The sequence below is a fragment of the Canis lupus genome, chromosome 23, assembly GCF_048164855.1.
Source record: "Canis lupus baileyi chromosome 23, mCanLup2.hap1, whole genome shotgun sequence".
Lineage (NCBI taxonomy): Eukaryota > Metazoa > Chordata > Mammalia > Carnivora > Canidae > Canis > Canis lupus.
In genome coordinates this window covers 45,606,613-45,633,899 of record NC_132860.1, presented here as the reverse complement: position 1 = coordinate 45,633,899, position 27,287 = coordinate 45,606,613, and the positions used below count along the sequence as shown (strand labels likewise).

Sequence of the window (27,287 nt, the reverse complement as noted above, 5' to 3'; positions counted from 1 at the left end):
ATGTTTCTCCAAACCCAGCGATCACATGAGTATCCATTTACAACTATGAATTCATTAGGCCTCTAGTACATGGAGGCATCAGAGAGTGTTGAGAAAAGCATGGTTCTAGAAGCAAACTGCCTGCTTCACATTTAGCTCCACCATGGACAGTTCTGTGACTCTGAAGCAAATGAACGTCTTCCTGGAATCTTCGGCTTCCTTGCCTTTACAGGGAGGATCACAACAGTATCTACTTGACAGATGCAAATGGTTATTAAGGACCCAGGTAACGTCGACTATGATAATCCTGTGGTTATCGTTGGTGTTTCTAAAAGTCTGATCAATTCTGGAGCTGCAAGATGATGAGTCGGTCGTGGTGTTCTACTCTTAGGCAGGAAGAGAACAAGGACACAGGCGAAGGCAATGGGACAAGCTTCTCTAATACACTCACACAGGTGCCATGAGAGCTCAGAGAGGACATCTAATTCAAGCTACCATGTGAGGGAGGAGAGGCCATCAAGGCAGTGAGCCTGTGGATGGGGGAGTGGGGGGCCTGTGACCCTGGAGACACAGGTCGGAGGTATGTCAGAGCCATTCTAGATTAAAGGCCATCTCTTAGGAGATGCCAAGGGAAGAGTCCCATGGGCAAAACCACTGCGTAAGAAGGTCCCTTCAGCTTATTATTAGCTAAGCCCCTTGGGATATCTCAAGAAAGACCAGCCTCACACTGAATTTTTGGTTGGGCTCCAATGTATATACTGAGAATTCCTAGAACAGGCAAGTTGACACAAGAGAACTCTTGCCCAGAATGGTCTGTTTACTCAGTGGATATGAATTACCCTGAAATGCGTGGAGCAGGGGGTTGTTTAGCCAATGGCTCTGGTCCCATTTACACAGAGGATGTCTGCTCCTATACTGTTTATTCTGGAAACCACAGCAGTGGCACAGCTTCGTAGCCAGGCCGACCTGGTTTGATTCTGGCACTTTCGCACAGTGGTTTCACCTTGGACACATGAGATGTGCCGGACTCCATCTCCTCAGATGGAACTAGTGAGATGTCCTCTGCATGACTGATGTGAGCTTTAGAGCAGCTCACTGTGAAATACCTACTGTGGCGCTTGGCACGTACCAGACATTCTATAAAAAACAGCAAGAGCAGACATATTACTGGGGGCTTACGATGCCTTGGACACCATGTCTTGAGCTTTACAACAGAATTTTATTCTGCCAAGCTTGACTGCTGGCTGAACCATGGCATGGTGGGCCCTAGCAACCTCTGTTGAGGAATTCCAAGGATGGAATCCATGGCAGGGGCGGGGTGTGTGGGGGTGTGGTTTCATAGCACCGTGTGCTGCCCTGCTCATTTTTAATTCAGCACTCCAACTTACGGCTGCAGTTGGTGAGCAAACAAAGCTGTGACCTGGCTCTTCCTAAGTAGGTATCAATTTCTAGGCCTTTCCTGATATAACAGGTTTTTGAGGAGTTTTTCCCTGAGCCCAATGTAACTGGGGGGCTGGGAGAGTCCAGCTACTGCCAACTTTACCAAGGGTCCTGGGATCGAGTCTCACATCGGGCTCCCCGTGAGGAGCCTGTTTCTCCCTCTGCCTGTGTCTCTGCCTCTCTCTCTCTCTGTCTCTCATGAATAAATAAAATCTTTTTAAAAAATTAGAATTTACTTTCAATTTAAAAGGAAAAGAGAGTGTCCCTTTTACATAGTACTATGGCAACACAATGACTCTAAAATACTAATTAGTGTTCAAGGCCCACCCTGAAGGTTACTCGCTGCCTGAGGCTTTTCTGATTGCTTCCATAAAGCAGATCTCTCCTACAAAGGAGAGCCCAGACATTTTGTCGAGGGGGCGCCAGGTGGAGGGAGTTGTCCAACGAGTCCTTACCATCTTCTGCCTTGTATTTCACGGACAGTGGCCCACGCCTACCTGTCTGACTCTTCCTACTGAGCGTACTTCACACTACCTTTGTAGGATGGTAAGAATCTAAGACAACAGGAGTATTTCACGGGTCAGAAGCTGTGGCAGGTTATTGAGGAAGAAGATGTTACTGACACATATCAAATTCTAACTCAGTCTTTAAAATAAAAGTTTAAAATGCTAGTTTTCAGGTCCTTATCACCAGAAAGCGACAAAACCTAACCAGAAAATTTTCTATTCATTTAATGAACAAAAATAATACATTTTGGTCTTAATATCTATTTTTGTTATACAACAGAATATATAGGTTGTTATATAAAACATACAACTTATATTTTATATAAGTTATCTGTTGCTCTTTAATGTCCAGGCCTCAAAGGGAATTTGTAGCACCAAAAGCAAGCTACCTTAGCTATGATGTGGTAGAAATATTTGAATACCAGTAGTTCTCTTCAATTTAATTTTCTATAAATACGTTCTCTTGAATACAACATAATCTCTTAAAACACAATTTTCTCTGATTTGGTCTTCATGTTGCATTTTAGTGCTGGAAACTGTACTTACGTGATTCAGGTATAATTGATGGGTGTGGGGTTTTTTGGAACCTACTCAAATTTATGACCTATGCAGCTTACTAACTTGCTTGACTGAGTAGACATCCATGCATTCACTCAGCTTCCAAAGGTATGGTTCAGTCTTCAACTTTTATTATTGTTTTTACTTGAAATAAAAATGTACTGCTACTTCCCTGTCACTGCTGACAGCAAAATAACGAATTAGGCAATGAATAGCACCACATAAATATAGGAGGTACGGGGCACTTGGTTTCGACTGTACACATATTTGTGAATCAATTATAAACCAAGCTTTCTATAACCATCAGAGAACAGAAGCCTATTTTTTGTTTTTATTTTTTCTTAATATATAAAGATGAACCACAGACACTTCTACTTCCAGGCACCAGGAAGAAAGGCCTACCAGATAGTGTGGCTCCCTGTGTAGAAAACCACCATAAGACCTGGACATGATACAGGGGGCAGTGATGTGAAGACCCGGAGAGTGAGTAAGCAGACACAGGGACAGAGGCAAGGAAAAGGCCCCAGAATCCACCTGTGCTTTACCTTGATTGTGGTGGTTGCTACGTTTCCTCATACTGCATACGTGAAGTGTATAAATTTTATTATGTATATAGGTACACAGTATATACTTCTATCTGTTTTGATTAAGACATTCATTAAGGCATTATTAGAATATATATACATAGTGGGGCACCTGGGTGGCTCAGCTGATTAAGCAGCTGCTCAGGCAGGTCATGATCTCAGGTCCCAGGATTAAGCCCTGAGTCAGGCTCCCTGCTTCTCCCTCTCCCTCTGCCTGCCCTCCCCCCTGCTTGTGCTCTCTTCTCAATCGGTCAAATAAATAAAATCTTTAAGGAGGAAAAAAAGAATATGTATGTATAGAAAGCTATGATTTTCAAATGGGTCCTTTGGATGGCAGATAAGGTTTAACACCAGCGCCTGGCCCAAGGAGACATTTATGCCGGGGAAGCTGTTTTACCCTGGGCAACAAGTGGTTCCTTCTAGGGCTGATCGAGGACAAAGAAATGTGTTGTCTGCAGCTATATTTTCTGCCTCCTTCGACTTCGGCAACACCTCTCATTGTCATTTTTGTAACTTGCTTTGAACTGATCCTTTTCTTTCTCTTCTTTCTACCAAACCACAGTCTTTGTAAGCAAAAAGAAAATTAGTAACAGATGCAAGCTTATTTTTAATGGTCTAAGACCAAATTTTCTGGACTTAAAACAAACACTTTGTCCCCTCAAAGTTCTCTGATTCCATGAAGATCCAGCTGTATGCTCTCACTACAATTTGTGAACCAAAAATAGTTTCATAAACGAATTGTAAAGGAACTGCACCACAGAATTACTCATTGTACTCTGCTTATTTTTTATTTTTCATCATCTCAAGAACAAAAAGTTTAATTTCATAGATATTTTGAGAGAACTTTTTTTTTAAGACTCTAAGCTCTATTCTGGTCTCAACAATTTTTTGTTTTTGTATTTGAAGAGAGATACTGGATTATCCAACAAAGCCTTCTGTTATAATTGGCCAGGGTTCAAAGATAGATGTGTAGAAGTCAGAAGCACAGAATGTTAATTCCAGTAGTTAGAACTCACTTGAGAAGACCCAAAGACATTATTATTATTATTATCATTATTATTATTACTTTTATTAAGTCACAGTGCTGGGCTTAGTAATTTGCAACCAAATAACACTTCTGGCAAGGGATTATTTACATCCTCCTACTATCCCAGATTCTTCTTGAGATAAAAATGTGAAATCTTTGGGCACCTGGGTAGTAGCTCAGTGGTTGAGCGTCTGCCTTCAGCTCAGGTCATGATTCCGGGGTCCTGGGATCGAGTCCCGCATCAGGCTCCCCACAGGGAGCCTGCTTCTCCCTCTGCCTGTGTCTCTGCCTCTCTCTGTGTGTCTCTCATGAATAAATAAAATCTTTTTTAAAAATGTGAAATCTTTCATCACCTCTAGAGTCAAAAGAGATTACCTTTAGAGAGAGGAAGAAAAAAAATAAGGAAGTTTCAATTCTCATCATGGTTTAGCCATTAAACACCTATGGGGCCTTGGGGAAACTACTGGATCATTCTTGCTGCAGTTTCTTCATTAGTTAAACATGCAGGCTACACTAAACGAGTTCTAAAATCACTGGGAGTCCACCACTGCCACGGCTGACATTACAACCTCTTTGTGCCTCCTGATACACAAGAAGGGCTTCCCCACACCTGCTCAATACAAGTTTGGGCTCCACACTCAGAACGACCTGTATTCAAAACCTGTCTACTCCACTCATCACCTTGTATGGCCATGGACTGGCCACTCAGCCTTCCTGGGCCTCAGGTCCTTGTCTGTAAAATACCTGTAATACTGAACTCACAGGTTGAAGGACTAAAAGACATCATGTACCTACAGAGACTAGCAGAGTGCCTGGCGTATACAAAGAGTGTTCAATTAATGTTGGCAGCTGTTACTGTTCTTTGATGACCACAGCCAGGCTGGCCTGAACCATGACCTGAAGAACAGATACAAGGGAGCAAATCACAGCTACACTTAAGGATAAACTTTTAACCATCAGCTCAACAGCCTCTGACAACATTGTCGTTCACAGTGGCAATCAGATGGCTTTTTTAAAAAGGCTTTATTTATTCATGAGAGACAGAGAGGCAAAGACAGGCACAGGGAGAAGCAGGCTCCATGCAGGGAACCTGATGCAGGACTTGATCCCAGGACCCCAGGATCACAACCTGAGCCAACAGCAGACACTCAACCACTGAGCCACCCAGGTGCCCCTCAGATGGCTGTTTAATGAGCTCTGGTTCAGAGCATACATGCACTGCTGGTGACCATATTTGTGACCTTCAAGGTCCTCTCCATAATCTGCAGCCTTCATCTCACAGAAGGCTGCTTATGACAGGAGTTTCTGGTACTAAGAAACTCCTGGTACTGGTACTAAGACCTCAGTATTCCAGCGGTTGTTTCCCCACCATCACCCACAGGCTGATCCTGCCCAGCTGTATACCCATCATTAGCAAATTCTGGATCCTCACTGGTAGCTAAACCCAGTGACTGCATTCCTACATGTCTCCGTTTATCTAAAATGATGATCATCATGCTCACCAGATTAGGGATCAAGTAAAATATGACTCCCAGGAAAGACATTGACAGTTATATCTTGGTTTACAAATTTGGGCAATTCATAGAGCGAGATCTAGGAACTACTTCAGGAGGTCTTTCTTTTCCGCCCTCCTTTTACTGAGGTTCCTGTTTTTTCTCTCCTTCCTTGACTAGTACCTGGCACAGAGGTCAGCACATCATGGCCTCCAGACCAAATCCCACAGCCTGATTCTTGATTCTGTAAATCAAGTTTCCCTAGAACTCAGCCATGCTCACCTGCTTATAGAGCATCTAGAGCAGCTTCCAGGCCACAGGGACAGACTGGAGTAGGTATGGCCCCCAAGCCTAAAATTATTCACCATCTGTGGCCTAGAACACGGCTAGCTCAGAGTGGACAGCCAATATCTTTGGTTAAATATCATCGTTATTTTATTGACTACCCAACAAATATTTATTTAATGACTCTAAGGGCCAAGCGCTGTACCAGGTTCTGGAAGTACAAAGATCTAAGACTGCAACGGTGAAGAGAGATGGGGCCCCAACCCTCATGCTGCGTATGGTTTAGGAAGGAAAGACAGAACATGACCATCCAAACAGTTATTTATGTACAACTGTGATGAGCATTAACAAGGGGGAGAGTACCAGGAGTAGGAGGAGGATATAAAAGACTTCACTTTATTCTCAGGAAGACTTCCCTGGCAATTGCCATTTGATGTGAGCTGAGACCTAGAATCCTGGATTTCTTGGTTCTGAACAGTCAGGGAAAATGAGAGTTTCCTGACTTTACATGAAATACAAATAGACTTTAGCATGTTTTTCATTTTGGGCTTACTCCATCCATCCATCCATCCATCCATCCATCCATCCATCCATCCAGGAATTAGTTAAAGAAATGTGGACCCTAATAAAGTCAAAGGCATTTGATTTTTCAATCCCCTAAGAGGAATGCCAAGCAACAAAAAGTTTAAGACCAACAATATGACAATCATAACTCATGTTCAGTTGTTAGAAACCACTGTCAACGCACAATCAAGAGACAGTTCTTCAATCAGCTCTGGTTCTTGAAGCACAGAAAATCAGCCTAAATTTAATAATGTTAATTTTCACACTTGGGGAGATTTGATTGAACATAAACAGATGCCCTGCAGCCTGAGTGTGCATCTGATTGTTGGGGGTTTGAAGTTTCTCAGCGCTGCCTGTCAAGGTTGATCAAGTGGTTTCAGCATGCACCTGCTCTGCTTTCCAAATTCAGCAAGGCTCGGTGAGCCATGCAGGCATTCTTCAGGAACATGGCCCATTTCCCCACCCCAAAAACTGTCAGGCCGTGGCAGAGAAGGTGGGTGCTGAGGTAGATGGAGGGAGGATGCAAGGAGGTAGGAAGCAGCCTTACAGAATAAATGCATTTTATAAAGTCTTTGCCTTTCCAGCACTGCTTATCCCTCAGAGCCCTGTTGGTTGAATCAGGTTTATTCTATTTCTTTAGAAAAAATGGAGGTATAGGGACATGAAGGAACTGTCTTCAAGTCACTGAGTATATTAGTGAGAGACTAGGATTTAGAAGATGTAGCAACTGATCCGAAATTATTTGCTTAAGCCTATGCCTAACAAAACCTTGATATTTAGGACTGCACAGTCCTATTAAACATAGGGGTTGTCTATAAAGAAAGTCAGTTAATTTAGGGCAAGAAAATTTTCTCTACTTAAATGATACTGCCTTGGCAGGCTTCATGGTCCCTTCCCTTTGCCTAGGCTCTCATCTGGGGTGTCTGGAATGGTGTACGGATTGGTCAATGTGAGCACCTGGCCGGTTGCTATGAAAATCTTCATATACCACAACCAACTTGCATCCTCAATACAACCACAGTGGAGTCAAAGAGAAGGAGTCAAGGAAACCAAAGTCAACTGTATTAATACCAACTTTCAGGAAAAATACTATTAAAAAATACTATTAAATTCTGTCCTTACTAGTAAAAGGTTTCCCTTACCAGGATAGCTTCCTATATATACCAAAAAAGGAAGCTTCCTATATACCAAAAAAGGAAGGAGGGAGAGTTGAAGCCAAAAAGGGAATCTGGGCAATTTTTTAAAGGATTTTATTTATTTAGTTGAGAGACAGCACATGCGCATGCAGGAGCAGGGAGAGGGGCAGAGGGAGAGGAGGTAAAGGAAGAGAATCTCAAGCAGATTACACACTGAGCATGGAGCCTAACACAGGGCTGAACCTCAAAACCCCGAGATTACGACCTGGGCCAAAACCAAGAGTCTGATGCCCAACTGACTGAGTCTCCCTGGTGCCCCCTGAGCATTTGTAAGTGTCTTCTATTCTGACAGTTCTTTTACTAATTTGCCTCATGTCTTCAAGTAACTGAAGATAACCCAGTTATCTCTAAATATGACTGGGAGATATTGAGCTAAAGAGTATATTTTGATACTGATGATGTAGAAAGAGAATTTCCAGCCTTATTGTTATGAGGGTTTTTCCACTTTCATTCACTCCCTTAATACACATTTATTGAGTGGCAGGTGCATGGAAAGATTCAAGGGCTTTCAGTGAGGGTTGGGGATGGGTACTGTGGATACTGGTAAAGAATGTCTACAGTTCTCCCATCTAGAGGAGGGCATCTGTGCAAATAAATCCCACCCATATGGAATGCAGATGGAACAAGCACTGCAGTGGGCTCTGCTCCAAGTTGGGAGAAGCTATAAGCACCAGCAGGCCCAGAGGAGGGAAAAACCAAGCATCCATACGTGACAACATCTAACCTGTCCTTCCTAATGAAGCCTGATGGAAACCTACAACGGGATGTAATGAAACCCAGTGAGGATTCAGAACAATCTCCTGATGCTCCATGTGGGTCAATGGAACCAATGTTTATGTCACTGTAACTTCTGTCTTGTGTTTCACACAAGCCCTTCTGGGAATCACCAACACTAGATGGGAGTTCTTCCAGGAAATTACATTAGTCTCTTTTATATTCTACAAGGGACAGAAAATCAGTGCCTCAAACAGGATTCAAGAGAAAGATGATGATTACAAGATGCACGGAACATGGCAAATCACTGTCATTCTTAAAATAAGTTGGTCACAGACAGTTTTTGGTGTTAATTTCCAACTCTGTGAGAATTACAGGAGAAATCATATCCATATGGTTCTGACTTATTCACCCATTATTCAAAAACTTAGACAAATAACGGAATGTCCAAAACATCTTTTTTTTTTTTTTTGTAAGAGAGGAACACATTTATTTATTTATTTATTTATTTATTTATTTATTTATTTTTTTTATTTATGATAGTCACACAGAGAGAGAGAGAGAGAGTCAGAGACACAGGCAGAGGGAGAAGCAGGCTCCATGCACCGGGAGCCCGACGTGGGATTCGATCCCGGGTCTCCAGGATCGCGCCCTGGGCCAAAGGCAGGCGCTAAACCGCTGCGCCACCCAGGGATCCCTAGAGAGGAACACATTTAACAGCTAGAATCTAACTTACATAGACTAAGGTTTAACCAAATATGATGAGCCTATGAGGCCTCAAGAACCCCAAAGAGATGGAGACAAGTTCTTGCACATTGTGGAACATGGCTGATTGGGTTTTTTAAAAGATTTTATTTATATTTTCATGAGAGACACAGAAAGAGAGGCAGAGACATAGGCAGAGGGAAAAGCAGGCTCCCTGCAGGGAGCCTGATGCAGAACTCGATCCCAGGACCCCAGGATCAGGACGAGCCAAAAGCAGACACTAAACCACTGAGCCACCCAGGTGCCCCAAACATGGCTGGTTTTATCCTGGAATCACACACATATGCCACAGCTAATCAGCTCCCACTCAACTCGAGAACGTGATAAGATAATCTCTACCAGTCTAGTTTCCCTGTATCTAATATTTTATTTTTGGCTTTTTGGCCGAAGGGCATGGGAATTCTGCAGAGTTATCAGTTTTCAGAAAGAAACTGAGAAGACAGAGCTAAGAATGACGACAGACATTCCCAGGACACTGCCTTTGGTGGCCAATGGCCCACCTCTGCTTTGTGTGTGTGTGTGTGTGTGCGTGTGCATGTGAGAATGTGCACAAGCGCATAGGTGCAAAACAAACAAATGGGAAAACCAGGGATTTCAGCAAGGTAAAAGATGTTAAAGGACAAAGAAGCCCCAGTTTCACACAGACAGACAAAATAAGGATTGTCTAGATGTCCTGTTTTTCAGGAGCAGTTCAGTTACAAAAATATTCAGAAAAATAAACACACAAATCCAGAAAACAAATAAAACTGAATTCCTCCAAAGCGAGTGATGCAACACCATGAGGTGATAGAGAAAAACAACTCCTCACAGTCATCAAACTCCTAAAGACTTCATTCAGTGCGATTATTAATACAGACAAATTTCATGACCAAAGGGGGTCAGAATAATCATCCGGTTTAGTGTTCATTTCAACCTGTAGAGCTAAGTAGTAAGCACACCAGCAATCTACAAAGGTCTTTGTTGGGCTCCAACTTAAGAGCCTTGAGTGTCTTCAAAGGCAAACTAATCTGGGCAACAGGGATATTTAGTGATGGGCCCTTCATTATCTGAGAGAGCTTTACAAAAGCCCTACTGGCCAACTGTACTACAAGATTTCCTTGGGTCTTCTTGGCCCTGGACTCCTAGATTCAACATGAACGCCTAACAAGAAGTCCAAATGAGCCAGTCTCTACTTTCTCCTTCCCTCTAATTTTTCCATTGGCCAACGTGTTTGTTCTGGCCTTCACAACTTAGCCTTAGCTCCTTGGCTTGTGTTATCCAGAGGAGTTACCACTGTTTGGTCAGCAGTCTTTATTTCTCTTACCCAAGGGCTAGAATCTCAAAAGATTCACTTGAAAAGGATGGTTCCTTTTGAGTGCACAATGTTTATAACTATTATTACTAAGCACTTAAAAAGTCTTTTAATAATAGAGTTTCTAAAAGAATACAGAAATGGGACACATTAATGACGAAGAGAGATGGTAATTCCAGCCTACCCTTCTGTCACACCAAAACCTGACAGAGGACACTGCCCATCACCAGCCTTCTAGGTATGTCTGCATCTACTGTTATACCTGTTCACTTAGCTACAGGCTAGAGCGAGAGATGACTCAACATACCCAAACCTTTACTTGTTAGCTAACCCCAACCTGCTTCTCTTCCTGTTTTTTGGTAAAGGGTGATCATCTATCCAGTTGCTCAGTCACACCCCTTTCTCTGGCTCTCTCACTGCCATTATTCAACTGGTCACTGAGTCCTGCTAATTTTGTCACTTACTTCTCTGTCCCCTACTTGCCATCACTACTTCTGTCTTAGGTGAGGACCCTCTACTCCTCTTGTCTAGATACCAAAATATCTGTTAACCTGTCTCCTTACCTCTAAGTAGTCCCTCGTAAGTTTCTCTTCTACTGTGCCTCCCAAATTAGCTTCAAAAATATACACCTTGTGGACAGTGAAATCATAAACACATTTGAAGAAAACATAGGTGAGTATTTTTACAATCCTGGAGAATGATAAGCATTTCTAAGCAGGATATAAAGCCTAGGAGGCATAAATATGGTTACTTAAAAATATCTCCTATAACATAAAGAACATTATAATCAAAGATTAAAAAGAAAACTGAAGAAAATACCTGCAACATATACAATAGAGAACATGTTAATTTCTTTCATATAAAAAGAGTTCTTACAATTCACTAAGAAAAAAATCCTATCTGCAAATTAGAAATAACATCTCAAGTCCATCTCTTGCCACACCAGGAAAGGAAGAGCTATGCAAATAATTACAAAGTTGTGATGAAGGCACAACTATCCTGTAAAGACTAGGTATTGAAAAGTTTGTTAGATATCACTGGTAGCAAACCTGCTTCATATACCCTGCCTAGATTCAACTATATTACACATTGACACTGAGATACCTTTAAAAGGTTGAAAAATGCCTCTGGACTCTCTTGTTTATGCCTTTGGAACAGTGAAGCATGTTTGCACAGAACAAATCATTCCCTGTAAAACTGGAAGGCCCTCTTTGCCTTCATTATTGATGTTTTGGCTTTCTGCCAGAGGTTAAAGTTTTCAGGAACATTTCTCAACTCACACAACACCAAATCTTAATATTCCATTAGCAGAGTCTGGGCTAGGAGGCTACAGCCAATGCCCCTCAGATGAAACTAACTGGCTTTTCCATTTTGACCTGAACTAAATGACAAAATAATATCCCTTGACAAGAAGGTAGAGTACCAGCAGGACACTTCCTCTACCCAGGCACATGGTCATCGAAAAGCCATATTTTAAAATCCTAAATGCAAAGAGTACAGATGACTCTTCTTTTGAATGAAAGCTCAGATGAGATGGTAGATCGACTGCACCCACAAGAAGAGAAAAACTCTGTTAGGAAAGCTAACAATTCAAGACACTGATACAGCTGTTTATGTAAATCTGAACATAGGCCAAGTCATCTACTGTAAGACACTCAAGGAGTCTGCAGCAAAATCCCTTGAAGTATCAGTGTCCATTTGCCAAAACAGAATTTAAAACACGAAACTGAGACCAATAACTAGAGGGCTACCATGAATAAATTTGGGGGAACCAAAGGAGCTCAAACCCAACCAAACAGTATTGGAAATTAGAAAATTTAACTGATTATTTCCCAGCCTTGAAAACATATGGCTGTACTCAGGAGCCAAGCGTCAGAATACCACCATTGTACGAGGCATGGCCAGTGTCTGAACACATGACTTTCTGTGGTGGGAACCAACTATCTTTAGTTTGTGAGCTCTTGATCTACAATGTTGCTAAGAATGCTGATATGGGGGCACCTAGGTGGCTCAGTGGTTGAGCCTCTGCCTTTGGCTCGGGTTGTGATCCCAGGGTCCTGGGATCGAGTCCCACATCGGACTCCCCACGAGGAGCCTGCTTCTCCCTCTGCCTGTGTCTCTGCCTTTCTCTCTGTGTCTCTCATGAATAAATAAATAAACCTTTAAAAAAAAAAAAAAGAATGCTGATACAGAAATAACTTCAATTTTCTAAATAGCTTCAAAAAAAAGAAAAGAGTAGGATTTTTACATTTATGATTATAATGGGTTTGCAGAGATTCAATCTCTGATCAATGGCTTCTCAAAACCTATTTGTTTCTATCATGTGCCTCTGGTTCGATGAATAAAATATTCTCCCAATATATCTAGAGGTCCAGGGTGCCAATGATCATTTTATTCTGGACTGCAGTGGGCTCAGTGACTTTTGGAAACAAGCACCACACATGGAGATGCATGATAAGACTCTCGGTACCTTGATGCTGCTAGGGGCAGCCAGTCCGGAACTGCTCAATCTGAAGAGCACAAAACATGCCAGGAGGACCAGATCCCAACATGGGCCTCCTTCCCTCTCTCTAAGTGGTGAGTGCCAGGAAAGACTATGATGTTGCTATTTCCTGGAGGATGTTAGAGAGGAACCATAGGTCAGAAGGACAGAATAAACGTTGCTGAAATAATAGAAATCAGCCTTGGCTTTGTGTCTGGCAGACCTAGGCCCCCTCCAACAGCTTCTATGCTACATGAACCAACAAGGAGCAAACAGCCTACTTAAAAACCTACTTAAAATTAACACGACTCTTTCCTCAGGCCCTCATTTTTTAAGAATACCAATTTGGAGAATGTGGAGACTCACTCTGGGAAGCGTAAAGCCCCTCTGTGGCTCTGTCTTCATGCCCATCGTATTCTCTGCTAGACAGCTGCCTATTGGCAGTCTCCAGGCGATCTGTGAACAGAAAAGAAATGGTCATGAAGAAATGCATATGGATTTAAGTCACCATCCCAACCAGAAATGACATAGGTGCCAAGAGCTGAGTATGCAGATGCTAAGGCAGGAATCCCAAACTGAATCACTCATGGGGAGAGAAAAGAGTTTCCAAAATACCCAGAGAAAAGTCTTCAGATGCACATTCTGTCCCTTCATGCAGTCTAATGTCAGCAGCAAGAGGCAGCTGAGCACAGGATCTGACAACTGCATCTCTGCCTGGAAGGCCAGCAAAACTGTTTGGAAGTCCTTGAAAAGGGGCTATATCTCCTTGGCCTCAAACCCAGTCCTAGTCTATCCCCAACCACCAGTCCTACGTCTAGCCAGTAGTGGGGAAGCAAAAAAATAGAAATAACAATTATGTAAAAACCAAAATTTTTTTAAAAAGGCAAAATGGACCCAATGGATGAAGATTCTATCTACTGAGTTCTATCTTTGCTCAAACCACTTGGTTTGAGACAAGGCAACCAAAAAGTGCCTGGGCTCGCTGGAAGACAAGTAAAATGTTATGGGTTAATCATTCTGTGTGTTGGAGACTGCCAAGATCCTACAGCAGGTAGCTTCCACCTTTCAAGGAATTTATACATGTCTACTCTTTTCACAACTGGGGAATTTTTTTTTTCCCTCCAAGAGGGATACTGTCTAGCTCTATCTTCTATGCTACATCCAGCAAGTATTGAGTGGTGGCTTTCAAAGTGCTACCAAATGACTCAGCCTGGTGTGGGAAGGGTTGGGCATCCAACATTGGTGTTTTCACACAATCTCCTTTGCAAAGTTATGGCTAAGTACTTTTATTTTGTTATTTTTTAAGATTTTGAAGTTATGTTTTTATTTTTATTTTACTGAGGAAATCTGAAGCAGATCATTAGGTATTTTTAAAGCAGAGAAGGAGCTGCACACGTATACTCCCTCACCTTCAGGAACTCGTGCACAGAAGTTGCCACCTCTTGGGCCTAGGGCAGCAACCCACAACCCGCAACCCACAAAGGAGAAAAGAACAATCTTGTTCTTTGAGCGCCCCTGCCCCAGGTGGCTGGACTTCCCAGGACTACTGGACACACTGTGAACCCGAAGCCAGGCTACAGCTACACGGGAGTCTGGGGTGGGGAGCATGCAGATGGGGCCGGACGTGCCTCGGAGGTCTCTGTTGAAATCATGAAGCCTCCGGATCTCGCCTTCCAGTTTGTTTCTCATCGCCTTGTCCAGTGATTCTCGCTTGGTAGTGGACTTGACCAGGCTCTCATAGGCTTCTGAAATTCTCTGAAGTTCTTTTTCAAACTGAAAGAAAGAAGTGACGTGAAAGTGAGATTCCTGGCATGCTCCCGTATTGCATTTGTTAGCCTGCCTCTCTGATACTCCGAGTGTGAAGGCCATGTTGCATGTCTACACATCACAGAGTCGATTCTACAACCCTTCTGCCCGCTAAGGGCCACATCAGGATCCTGTAAACAGCAGGTTCTCAAGTTTGGCTGGACCACCTGATGCTACCAGTAGAAGTCTCTCAGTACAAGGACCAGGGAGGGGTGAATTTAAACCTAACTTCAACCTCCTGTATTTTGTATGGCAATTTATAACTAGTATTATTCTTCTCACTTTAGGAAAGGGGAAAATGTTAATGTACAGAACAATGAAAAGACCACAAGCAGAACCCGCATTTCCAGACTCCAAGTGCACTGCTCTTCCAGGGACCTCCCCCCTACCCCCCAAGGAATGTAAAACCCACACGAGAAGAGGCATCAGTACACAGCATTTTTAGCCCTTTGTCTATGAACTTATCTACATAAGGACTAAAGACTTGTATCTAATTACATACAAACGCATCACAGAAAACCTCTTTATATGAACGAATTGAAAGATATGGAGTGAAAATCGTTCTTTTTTCATTTTTCACTAAGTCAAGAGATGTATGCCTTTAATCTCTGGCAGATTTAAATCTACAACAAGTAGCTGTAATTGTTCTAGCAGGAGTCTCCTATAGTAGTGCATTTTTTGAAGTAGACATCAACTCTCATTTTACTCTTGCATCGCATAAATGTAGGAGAGGAGCATGGAACCTCCATGCGCTGCTGCTCTGAGTTGGACCAGAGGGCAGGTGGGGAGGGCTGAAGCACTAACACCCCTCACTGGACACCGAGACCTGCACTGTGTTTTCACTTGGTCCACAGGAGAGCCATGCCACCAGGAGCCAGGCTCCCTCACTGCCTGTACCTCAAACTGCTCAGATCAGAAAGTCCCTGCTGAGATCCCTAGAAATAATACACATCCTGATACAGCAGGTATCTACAGCACGTCTTCTATGTGCCTGGGTGCCAATGATACAGAAACAAGTAAGATCATTTCTGGTCTTGGGGAGCTCACGGTCTAGCACTGGCCTCTACCCAGGCACACGTGCTTCTCCAAGCAACATGGTCAGGGCTGTGGCAGTTCTGTATGCTCTCACAGCCTCGAGATAAAGTCACTTTGCAGGGGTAAGAAGAGGTTTCTCTAAAAAAAAGATTTCAGGGGATGCCTGGGTGGCTCAGTGATTAAGCATCTGCCTTTGGTTCAGGTCATGATCCCAAGGTCCTGGGATGGAGTCCTGTATCAGGCTTTCTGCAGGGAGCCTGCTTCTCCCTCTGCCTATGTCTCTGCCTCTCTCATGAATAAAAAAAAAAAGAGAGATAGATTTCAGAGAAAATGTCACTTAAAATAAGCCTTGAAGGATGAACAGGACTTTGCCAAGCAGGAAAGGCCAAAGAGTGCCATTGCCAGAAGAAAGGGCAGGAGCCACGGCACAAGGCCATGAAAGAAAGTGTGTGTCTCTGATGTTAGAGGTAGTCCAGGGACAAGAGCGGGACATTAGGAAGCACCTCGGCCCAAAGGAAGGACTTCAGGGGCATGGGAGGTAGATTATGGAGGGTGGAGGGTTATAAGCAGCTGGGCAGCAGGACCCTGTCTAAGGTTTTAAAGAGATACCACTGAAGGAAGAGGTTGTGCATGGGGGTAGGAGAGGAAGCCAGAGGAAATGAGCCCAGGTGAGAAGCTCACATGAATAGCTCGATGACAGGCGACAAGGGCAGGAACCAGCACAACTGAAAGAACAAACTGTAAAGATGCTGATGAGTCAACAGACCTTCGAGAGTGCTCGGGATGGTAAAGGAGAAGGATGAACAAACACACACACAAGCATTTGGTGCTTAGAAGACTAAGTGATGAGACAGCCCAAACAGGTGACAAGAAGCTTTCACAGAGCCAGGAAACCAGGCTGGGTTCGGAGGCACCCTGTCTGAGGTGCCTGCAGAGCCGCTGGCAAGCATTTCTGGGGAGCAGGGTTCCACCAGAAGTGGGAGAGGGGTTGTGTCACTGTGTTGCTGTGTCCAGATGACAGCTGAAGTTAGAAAGCGGAGACCACTTAGGGAGATGAGCAAAAGATGAGAGAGAGCCCAGGATGGAGCAAGTGGGGGGAGGTGTTGGGGAGGGAATGGGGGGATGGAGGGCGGGGGTGGAATATCCACACTGCTCAGCAGGTGCAATAGAGGAGCCAATGAGCGAGATGGAAAGCCGGCAGTGCCATAAACTTAAGGAGAGAGGATGGGGTCAGTGCCCCAGAGGTTACAATGGAACCAGGAAGACACATCTGGGAAGAGGCCAGTGAGGAGGCTGGATATCATGGGGACTTCCACAGAGTGGCCACCAACTACCATGGGATCTTCCCAAAGGTCTCCTCATACCAGAGCTGGTTCTTTCATGGGACCCCTCCTTTCAACAGGCCTTTCTGTTTCTTCCAAAGATACCATGAATTATTGGTAACGGGGCAGCAGAGAGAACAACATGTCCTGACTCCTGTTCATAGCCCTTCCCACAAATTATGTTCCTTCCTTTTAATTTTTGTTTTCCAAAGAGATAGCTCCAAAATGTACCACCATTTCTATGTTAATTTCACCTAAAAATGATGGCCGTTGTTTTCAGACAGATGGGCATGTCTCAGGGATGGACAGTTCTCTTCGGGGGCCAAAGGGTGTCACCTTGTGCTAGGGAAGCCAGCACAGACCCTGAGGCATCCCCCAGGAGGCTGATGCTCCTGCTTCCCATCCAGGACAACCAGGAAGCCTTCCCTCAACTCCACAGGACACAGGAACTTTTCTGGAGTTGATTTCGTTCACCTGCCCGGAATTCTGTTGTGCATGTGACTGTCACATCTCCCATCTGTCAACCCCTTGAGTGTAGAAACATCCCTCAGGGCCTACAACGGTGCCCTGTCCCTGACAAACACAGATCAATGAATGAATCTTCAAACGTAGGACTCTTAAAGACAGACTCAGGCACTAATAAACTACACCCGATTGTGCATTCGCTCCCTTCCGCAAAGAATTTCCCTTTGCACACTAAGGAAATTGTAGGAGCCCTACAGTGGCATGGTTTACTCTTCCAAAACTCAGGACCCGGGATATGCTTGTAGCTGCCCAGTAAGGCCAAGGGTCTCAGTTCAGAACAAGGTACTTCCTGTGGGAAGTGCCAGCTGTCATGATGGAGACATTACTCCCCTTTGGTGTGGTTAGGGAGGACAGAGCTATGGCCAAGGTAGGAAGTTCAAGGGGGTGCAGATTTTGATTCAGCAAAGGGGAGACTTTCCTAACTATGTTTTCTGGAAGTATGCCCAGTAGGGAGCTTCTCTCCTCTGGGCATTCAAGAAAAAGATGAATGATCTCCCTTCAAGGACATGAAGCGAGGATCCCTAAGGGGTGGGAAACTGGCAGAGAATTTTAAGAATGTTCAGTCTAAAGCTCTATGATTTGATTGTACACTCCTTCAGAACAGGAACCATATATCTTCACGTCCGGAACATGTGAACCCCCCCTGATGTTCGTTAGAGATGAGGGGAAGGCTGGATAGGCTGGCTTTTATATAACCCACCCACCCTCAAGCCTCCCAGGCCAGTTCAGAGTCCCAGTACAACCCAGTGAAGACAGCCCTGGGTTTGCCTCCACGGCACCCACCTACCTTCCAACCGATGTCAGGAGGCTTTCAGGCCAAGTGGCATAGGCCACGGAATCCCACAGGGAAGCACTCCCTTGTTCCAGAAACAGAACTAGGAGCAGAGTGGGAAGCCTGGAGAAAACCTGAGCCATTCCAAGTTCTAGATACTGATATCTTCCCTGGGCCCCTTCAAGCGCACAGCCCAGAGACCTGCAGGACAAAGACCGGCCACAGATGGCCCCATCAGAGCCACCACTGCTGCACTGACCACAGACCAGGGTCTTGACGCAAGCAAGCCCAGGGAACCATCAATACTGGCTCCATCCCTTCAAATGCCCATGTGTGCCTTGATGACTTCTGAGACCGACCCTCCCAACAGCCCACCGTCTGGTCCCACTAATTAGGTTTAGCTATTAATTAGGTTTCAGGGAAACTGGGAGGAAAGAGGAGCAAATAAGTGACCAAAAGGAAAACCTACAAATAGCTTCTCTTTCTGGGGGTCCTCAGCCGTCATTCCAACACCAACAGCGATAATCACCACCTTGCACCTCTCTGGAAACAGGGTCTTCCTCTCTAGGCCGCGCTCTGGCATGCTCACACTCTCAGTTTAGTCATGCCTTCCTGCTCTGTTCCTGGCTAGGGCCTGTCATAAAAATTCATCTATTTCTGGTTTTGCCCTTACAACGAATCTCCACGAAGGCTCCCAACACCGTGAGGATCTGAGACTGGATGTTATTGCTGGCACTCGGTGGCCACATCCTCTGGCACTGTACGTGTCTCCACCTGAAGCAGGGTCATCCTCACTGAGAAGTGAGGTCATCATCTCATCCGATGGTCCCCGCCCCAGACTTGCTGACAGATGAGCCAAGCCGTGCATCCCATGTGCCGGGAAGACCTGGGGCAAGGCCCACCTCAGGGACAAGCCACAAAATGTTAAGTCACAGACTCCATGCAGCCCTTGGGTCTCTTGCTCCTAAGTTGTTAACAAACAGCCAGGGAACTACTGATTAATACAGCAGTCTCCAGCAAAACCTGGGTGTTCAAACTAACAAGTCCAGTTTGATATATGACTGGTTAATGATGTGATGATTATAGAACCATTTATAATATTCAAGGGACAGAAGGAGTTTTGAGTTCCAGAAGGGAAATAACTTTTGATTTTTTCCTCTTTCAATCATCAAAATCCTTTTGGCCACAATGTTTAAGAATTATCCCCTGTGCAGGGAAGCTGAGTCCCTGGGAGATTTGATTTTGTTTTTCAAAACAGACATGTGCACTGAAATCAAGAGGGAGACGTTTTAACAGATCAGTGAAAAGTACATGTTAATAAAGAAGTCAAGAAAGAAAAACAAGACCTCCCAATTTCTGCATCTTCCACGTAACTATTCAAAGACAGCCAGGGAAAGACCCAGAACCAAACTGCGCTCAGGTGGGTAAGACAGGTCTGCCACAGGGCTTTGTTAGGGAGAAGAAAGGTCTACTTATTTCCCAGGAGGGACTGGGAAAGTTCCCTCTCAAAGTTCCCAAAGTTCAGATGGCGCCTAGAAGGAAGCTGCCCCGGGAGGTATACGAGGCAGGCTTGGGCCTGAGCAGTGACTTACAGCCAAGGCCACGAGACAGTGTGCTGGTTTCCCAGCTGCTGGGGTACGACTAGGGTGGGAGTGAGGCCACAAACTTTGGGCAGCCCATTTGTTTCTGGCTTTCATTTCTTTTTTTCCCTCCAGGGAAGGCATCCAGAACTCTCTAAGCCAAGTCTGGTCTTGACTCCAGAGAGCTGCAGACCTTTTCGGTGGAAGCTCTGCACGAACGTGCTGGGGCAGATTCTGTCTGTGAACATTTGTACCATCAAACCCACTGCTTCCAGCCATGCAGTGCCAGGAAATCAGAGGCCCTGACCACTCCAAAATGCTGACCAGCAAAAAGACCACACCTTAACCTAAGAGGTGAACAGTCCACTGGCCAGCTAGCCGGGAGCATTAACTGTCACTTGGGACCAAATGGCAATGCTCCTGTAGTCAGGCAGCGTTTCTATTCCTACCTTTTCTCTTTATAAAAGCCCCTGATTGTCTAGGACAGAGCCAGGTACTTAGACTCTTATAAGACCACTCCTACCACACAGGCCTCCTGGCTTCCAGAAAGGAAACTCTAGTGCCCTGTGGCTCTGCTGCCCCAAAATACCCTATATTGCCTTTGCCCCCTTCACTCTTCTGTTCTCCCAGAGGAATTTCAGAGCCTGACGCGTGGGTCATCATGAAATCACTGCCTACGCCAGTTCACCTTGCTGGAGGCTTTCCTACATGGCTCTCAGCATAAAGCTCTACGAACGAAGGCCGCCACACACCCTGGTGTCCCCATGACACCGACATGGGCTGGAATTGCATGGCATCTCCCCACCTGACAAATGCCAAACAGAAGGATGGATGGTGGGCAATAATTGGGACCATGCTGCTTCCTGCAGAGACCAGCTAATGAAACCAACACAGCAATCATTGAGGTTCCTGGATGTCAAAACAAACCTGTCTCTCCCAACTCACTCCTCTGTGTTCCCTTCAGCGCCCCCTCTTCCAACCGTCCACCTGGGGAAATACTACTTACCTGTGGGTCTCAGACCCAAGGCCACACCCCTACCATACCTCCTGCAAGCGCCTAACATTCTACTGCAGGTAGGAGCTTGGGTGACATGCCCACTTTGGGACTATAAGTTCTTCTAAGGCAGGCCCTGTATCCTATTTCTTTATCTCCCTAAAGCTCTGCACAGTGCCTGGCATCAAAAGGGGCTGCTGCTGGTCACTGCGTCAGTGCATCCACCACCCCATAAACAGGTAAAAAAATTCTGTCCCCTCCAGAGAACCATCTCCCTCTCCTGCCTCCTACGAAGGTCACATACCTTGTGGAGCTTGTCAGCATTGTCGTAGTAACCCTGAAGTTCCTGGTGAAGCACCCGGTTTTCCTCAGTGAGGATCTCCACCATCTGCTGGGCTCGCTCCACGATGGCAAAGGCATCAGGACCAAGCTGCTGGCTGGGTGAGGCGGCCGGTGGAGGCTGCGGAGCAGCCAGGGTCATGGGAAGCGGCAGTGGCAAGGACACGGAGTGCAGTGGCCCGCTGACAGGGGGGTTCTGGGAAGACATCGGGCTGTGCTGCTGTACTGTCGACGGGAACGGGAGCTGGCAGGGACGGCTGCAAGGGAAGCGGAGACTGGGCATGAGACCCCGGGAAAGCAGTGGGAGGAGAAAGTCCCAATGAGACATGGACTAGCGACAGGCCCCTGCTTCCACGGGTCATCAGTGCCCTGTACTGGCAGGTTCGGCCCCTCACCCACAGACAGATAACGTGATCGCCCTCTGGATCAGCACCGTTTTGGTGGCCAGGCCCTGCTCTCACGAAGCTCATGTTCTTGGGGACAGAAACAGGCAAGTCATCATGCAAAGCCAGGTCATTGCAGAGTAATGGGACAGGAGGGACTGAGTGGCTAGTTCATACTGAGAGGTCGGGGAAGAGACGCAGGTGCCTGAGCTGAAGTCTGAATGGCAGACTGGATAGAATTAGTGGCTGGGGAAAGGGGGCCAAGGGGAGGAAGATAGCATTCCAGGTAGGGGAATTAGCAGGTGTATGGGGCCTAAATCAGGACTTAGCCAAGCACCAAGCACGAGAGAGAAAGAGAGAGAGTGAGTGAGAGAGAGAGCCGATATGAAGCAGCGTCAGCAAAAGTGGTACAAGGGAAGACCAGGGCAATGGGCGAGGGCCTTTGTAAGCCAAGGTCAACCCTGTGCTTAGGGTGCAGCCTATGGCCTGTGGGGGAGGTGGCCAATGAGTGGTGTGGGGATGGGACGCACAGTGGCTAGAATGGACGAAGGGCGCCCCGCAGGGAGGCCAAGGTGTGGCCTAGGGGAGAACCCAGGGAGTCTCACGGGGCAGTAGCAGGAGGGAAAGCAGGGAGGATTTCCGGATACATCTGGATATATCACGGACAGGGAGAGAGGTGAGGAAAATTTAAAAATCACTCCTAGATTTGGGACTTTACACCAATGGACGGACGAGGGTTACCTTCCAATGAAATGGACAAGTCTTAGGGAAGAGACAAGTCTTTTGTTTTGATTTGCCGGGCTGAGAGGTCTGGGGCTCTTAGCCATATTATAAAGAAGGTTCAAAGCCCAGGCACTAGCTCCTCAATCTGAAACCATGAGCTGCCATCTCTGGCTCTGTCCCAGTTGTCCCCTCATCGCTATTCTGTTACCTGTTCCATAAGAATCGTCGTATTTTCTCTCGCCTAAGCCAAGGGCTCCCACCACCACCTCTGCAGGTGGAAGCAGCAATGATGATCTAGGTGGCTAGTTCTTCAACTTCAGCTGCCTGTCTTCTGCAGACTCAGGAAAATTCATTTTTTAGTGACCTCCCTGACCTTTTAGGTCTCTCAGTCTGGGAACTGGACTGTGAAGAATTATCAGCATCCCTAAACTACCCACGTTCTGCATCACAGGGTGGAGTCCTCTGGAGATCCAGCTCCTGCTTCCAATTCTTGACACTAATGTCTCCTCTCGTGATTCGTGGCCAGCTGTAGCCAAAGCTCTCAGAGTCCCCCCACCCCACTTTCCCCAAGAGGCTGACCTGGCCTTCTATTTTCCTTCTAAATAGATTTGCAGGAATGTTTTTGGATGCTGTCAGCCTCTATATTGCTCATTTTGTAAGCATCTCTTGTAGCCAGGATTCCTCCTGGCAGCTAAATGTTGCATCGCACTCTAGAAGAAAATTTGGCGAGGGTCACTTTAGCCCTCCGTAAGTGGATATGCAGACATTCATAAAGATGACCTCAGAAGAAATCCAGCAGATCCTAACAACATGACCTACCAAAGGCCTTGCTTTGGTAACAAAGACCAGAGCTCTCAACCTCACTCAGAAGGTATTTCCCAACTAGATTTCCTTAAGCCTCCAATCAGGAAGCCCCTTCCATTTCCTGTTGGATCTAAGTTCCCCAAGGCAAGGTGGAGAACCACGGAGCTCAATTTGATCCTTGAATCCTTAAGTGACCTCCATCTTCCAGGCATTTTCAGATTTCAGGAAAGAATGCTGTCAGTGGGGAGATGTGAACCACCCCTCCTCCTTCCCGCTCTGTACTATATATAACTGTCCATCTATCTCTTTAGAAATAAAATGTTTCTGCATTTTGATAAATTTGTGCCCCTTCTGTGCTGACAGGTGTATGTGAATATGTGTTGTCCTGTGTGTATGACGTCCAACTCCATGGCAAGGGTGAAATGCTCCTGAGTGTTATTCATAAGGCCCAGTTTTCATTCCAGATTACAAGAACTCTTATCAAGTATGGATTTCCCCAAACCCCAAATCTGTTATTGAAGAAGTGTACCCCTACAGGCTGGCTAAATCCTACGGTGTATTTTTCATGGAAAGAGGTTGCCTTGGCAAGAAGCCAAACACGACATGTTACACGGCCTTGATTCAAAGGCAGATGCCTGTTCCCAGCCTCAAGTACTCCCTTCACACTTTGTCCAAGGCAAGGGACAAATGTGGCATGTCTCCTTGGAGCCAAGGTGGGCAAAGATGAGGCTGAAGCACGGGCCTTCCCTTTGAGCCAGGCAACTTTGGGCTGGGGAATCTACCTTTTAACATTTCTTAAACTCTGGGATTTGGAACTCACTTACGGTCAATGGTGGGTTCTCATCTTTTTCTGATCTAGAACAAAAAGGAAGTGTTTCCTGAAAGCCAGTTTAAGCCATCCACGATGGTGACTAGATGGTGATGAGTGGCAATGCAGGAAAACAGGTGTTTGCCAGGATTAGAGGGCAGAAAAGAACATACTTTTTCAAAATGGGAACTCTTCTACTAAAGAGAACACTGACCTCATAACTCAGTTACACATTCAATAAATCCCACAACACAGTGGCTGATGCGCAGGCAGGACAGCAAACTTCTATTCCTTGGCTCCACTACTCAGCCAATGGCTTGGTGAAATCAAAGATCTGGACCAGGTGGATTTAAGCTTAGTGTAAATGAGGGGGAGAGAAGAGTGTTGGGACAGGACAGGACAATTGCCCATGAGATCATATGAGGAACAACCCATCCTCAGATTCCAATGATACTGCTATTGATCGGTCATGTCCCTACCAATGGGGACACAGAGAAAAGGGAAAAAGATGGAATATGAGCCAATATGTATTGCAAAACACCTGCGTGTAGAATTCTATGCTATCATTATCTACTTGTGAGCCTACTTACCCTGTAGTTTGTGAAGTCACAGAGCTAGCTTATTTGATACCATGTGTCTTGGTTTCCTGGGACTATGTACTACTTAGCTCAATGCTACAGGACTTGAGGGGTTAACAATATGGATAAAGCCCAGCACAAAGCAAGAACTAGACAAATGTGAGCTATAATCACCATTACTACTATCCTCTGAATCCCACAGCCCCTAAAAAAAAAAAAAAAAAGCCTAGCACTGAGTGTTGCATGCACGAGAATTCCAATAAATGCTAACCCTTATGGCAGCAACTCATTTTAACCTTTATAATTGCCTTTTAAAATAGGTCTCATTGTCAGCCCATTTAGAGGAGAAAAACAAAGCATAGGATGGTAACTTTACAAAATGTCATAGAAATAACAGGATCATAAAGGAGATCCACACCCAGTCTTTCTGATTCAAGAGCCCACTCAGTTCACTATTTCCCTAGCCTGGTAAGAGCAGGGAGGGAAGGCAGACACCCTTTGGTCCTTCACTCCTGGGTTCCTGAGGCCCAGTCTGAGCAACCACAGCCCAGGAAGGAGTCCAGGATTATACCCTAACACAAAAGCGTCACACCTTCAGCAGGCTCAAGCAGCCTCAGGGGAAGCATGAAGGCTGAATATCAGCCTTTGAGTTGTTCTTGTGGATTATTCCTTACAGTCCACATTATTATCTTTCATAAGCTAGTGTCCTGTCTGCAGAGCATTCAACTAACACTTATCGTGGGTCTATGCTATCTGTCAGGCACCACATATCATCACCTGACTTAATGCTCACAAAACCTGAGGCAGGTACCACCAACAGATCCTGCTCCTTTCTCAAGGAACTCAATAAGCCTTGAAATACTGCAGAAAGTGACCTTTTCCGTGTGCCACCCAACTGACCAGTAAGTGACCAGTTACTTAAATATGTCTGAGCAAAGCTAAGTCCACAGTGATGTATTTAAAAATAAAAACAAAAAACAACAACAACAAAAAACCCCAGCAGTTAAAGAGTCACATCTAAGAGACAAAATGGGGGTCATGTGGGGAAGTCTTACAGACTGGCCCTCCATCGTCAATGACTTGGATCATGCTGCACAGAGCCTGACCCCAGAATTGGTATCCATTTCTTTTTGTTGTTGTTTTGTTTTGTTTTGTTTTTTGTTTTTTTGTTTTTTTTGTTTTTTTGTTTTTGGTATCCATTTCTTTTTTCCAAACTTAAAATCAGCTGAAATCACAATCCTGACAACCTACCACCACTGGCCTATATCACATTTCTTGTTCCCTGAATTTTGATTTAAATGTAATATTATTTGATTTTTTTACATGTGTCTTTTCTCTCAAATTTTTATCATGCATGTTTTTTAAGGATAGAAAATTATGACTTATACTAGGTTGGTACCCAATACATTTGTGTCAGTTGATTTGGCCCCTAAGCCCAAGACCAAGTTGGGAAACCACCTATGCTTGATGTGCTTTCAAACAATGGCTAAACTGTCAACATTGTATTATTAAAAAAGAGATCTAGGGGGTTTAGGTTGGTTCTGGATCATTGGTTCTAGTTAGAATCTCAAATCATGATGTTGCCAATAAAATAACATAGCTCCATGTCACTGTCCCTCTTTTTTAAAGGTTTTATTTATTTCTTTGAGAGAGGGAAAGAGAGGGAGAGAGAGAGTGCACAGGAGCATGAGCAAGGGGAGGGGGCAGAGGGAGAAACAGACTCTCTGCTGAGCAGGGAGCCCAATGTGGGGCTCATCCCAGGACCCTGACATCATGACCTCAGCCAAAATCAAGAGTCAGATGTTTAACCAACTGAGCCACCCAGATGCCTCATCATTGCCCTTCTTAATGTATTTGGGGTCACAAATGAAGCTTAAGACAGAAGTAACAATGTTATTTGGATTGGGGAAACAGGGTCAGTGGTGACCTCTAATCAACAGTCCACTTGCTCCTCTGTACACACCACAAGCCTTCATACACTAGCTCATTTATAAATGAATGAATTTATATGAATTTACATGACATCTGAACATAAATGTGCCACATTAGCATTTTATATCAACTGTGTCAATGATTTCTCACAAACTTGGGCATTCATTGCTCTCATGCCATATACTACCCCATTTTTAAAGTATACAAACTTTAGGATTCACAAAGCTGAGATCTCAGTCTTTACAAAGAAAAAAAAAAAAGGCTTTGAACTAGGTGGTTTAGAACCCATCATGCCAAGGCTACCTCCCATGTTAGTACAGGAGGGCCCTGTTCCTTAGTATGATGGCTCTTTTTTCCACTTTTGCTTTTTTCTAACCATGGACTCATGGGCGAGTTTTTAACTTCACCTTTAAGTGATGATGATAACATCTACCTCACAGGATTGTTTCAAGAATTAAATGAGATAAGGAATATAAAGCATCCCACATAGTGTCTATCTTTAGGGAAGTTCTTGATACTTGTTAGTCTGTTGTTAGCACACACTGCTGATGGGTGTTAGGAGAAAGGCAAGAAGTGCCACCCTGAGTGTTCCTTCCTCTTCAAACACCATGTGATGAGAATCACAGTTCCTAATCCTCAAACTCAATAAGGAATCCCACACTCCAGCACCACAGAATCTCTGACTTTTGAAGAGCTTTCTTGCAATGCAATGCAGAATAAGAGTGCAGTTTCAAGGTGATGTCTGGACATGTCAGGGCCCTCTCTCTAGGACACAAAGTCTTACCTTCTTTGAGATCTGTGC

At 44.9% G+C, this 27,287-nt stretch overlaps 1 protein-coding gene and 1 long non-coding RNA gene across 14 annotated transcripts in view; one reads left to right on the top strand and one right to left on the bottom strand.

Moving 5' to 3' along the window:
• AMOTL1 (angiomotin like 1) overlaps positions 1-27,287 on the bottom strand; it is a 170,569-nt gene that overhangs the window by 27,792 nt on the left and 115,490 nt on the right. For all 11 annotated transcript variants that reach the window (XM_072795043.1, XM_072795052.1, XM_072795048.1 and 8 more), the window contains 3 exons: positions 21,223-21,514; positions 14,513-14,657; positions 13,251-13,340 (listed from right to left, as the gene is read on the bottom strand). In XM_072795043.1, the coding sequence (XP_072651144.1) occupies positions 13,251-13,340; positions 14,513-14,657; positions 21,223-21,514 (527 nt within the window). The remainder of the gene's footprint in view (positions 1-13,250; positions 13,341-14,512; positions 14,658-21,222; positions 21,515-27,287) is intronic.
• Positions 630-26,192, top strand: LOC140615183 (uncharacterized). 3 transcript variants are annotated; one of them, XR_012015924.1, is made up of 4 exons: positions 632-1,413; positions 2,865-2,966; positions 20,060-20,998; positions 21,182-26,192. It is a non-coding gene; the product is annotated as an uncharacterized lncRNA (long non-coding RNA). The 3 variants fall into 3 exon arrangements; XR_012015923.1 differs by having other exon boundaries at positions 630-1,413; positions 20,060-26,192; XR_012015925.1 differs by lacking the exons at positions 20,060-20,998; positions 21,182-26,192 and adding an exon at positions 7,343-7,512.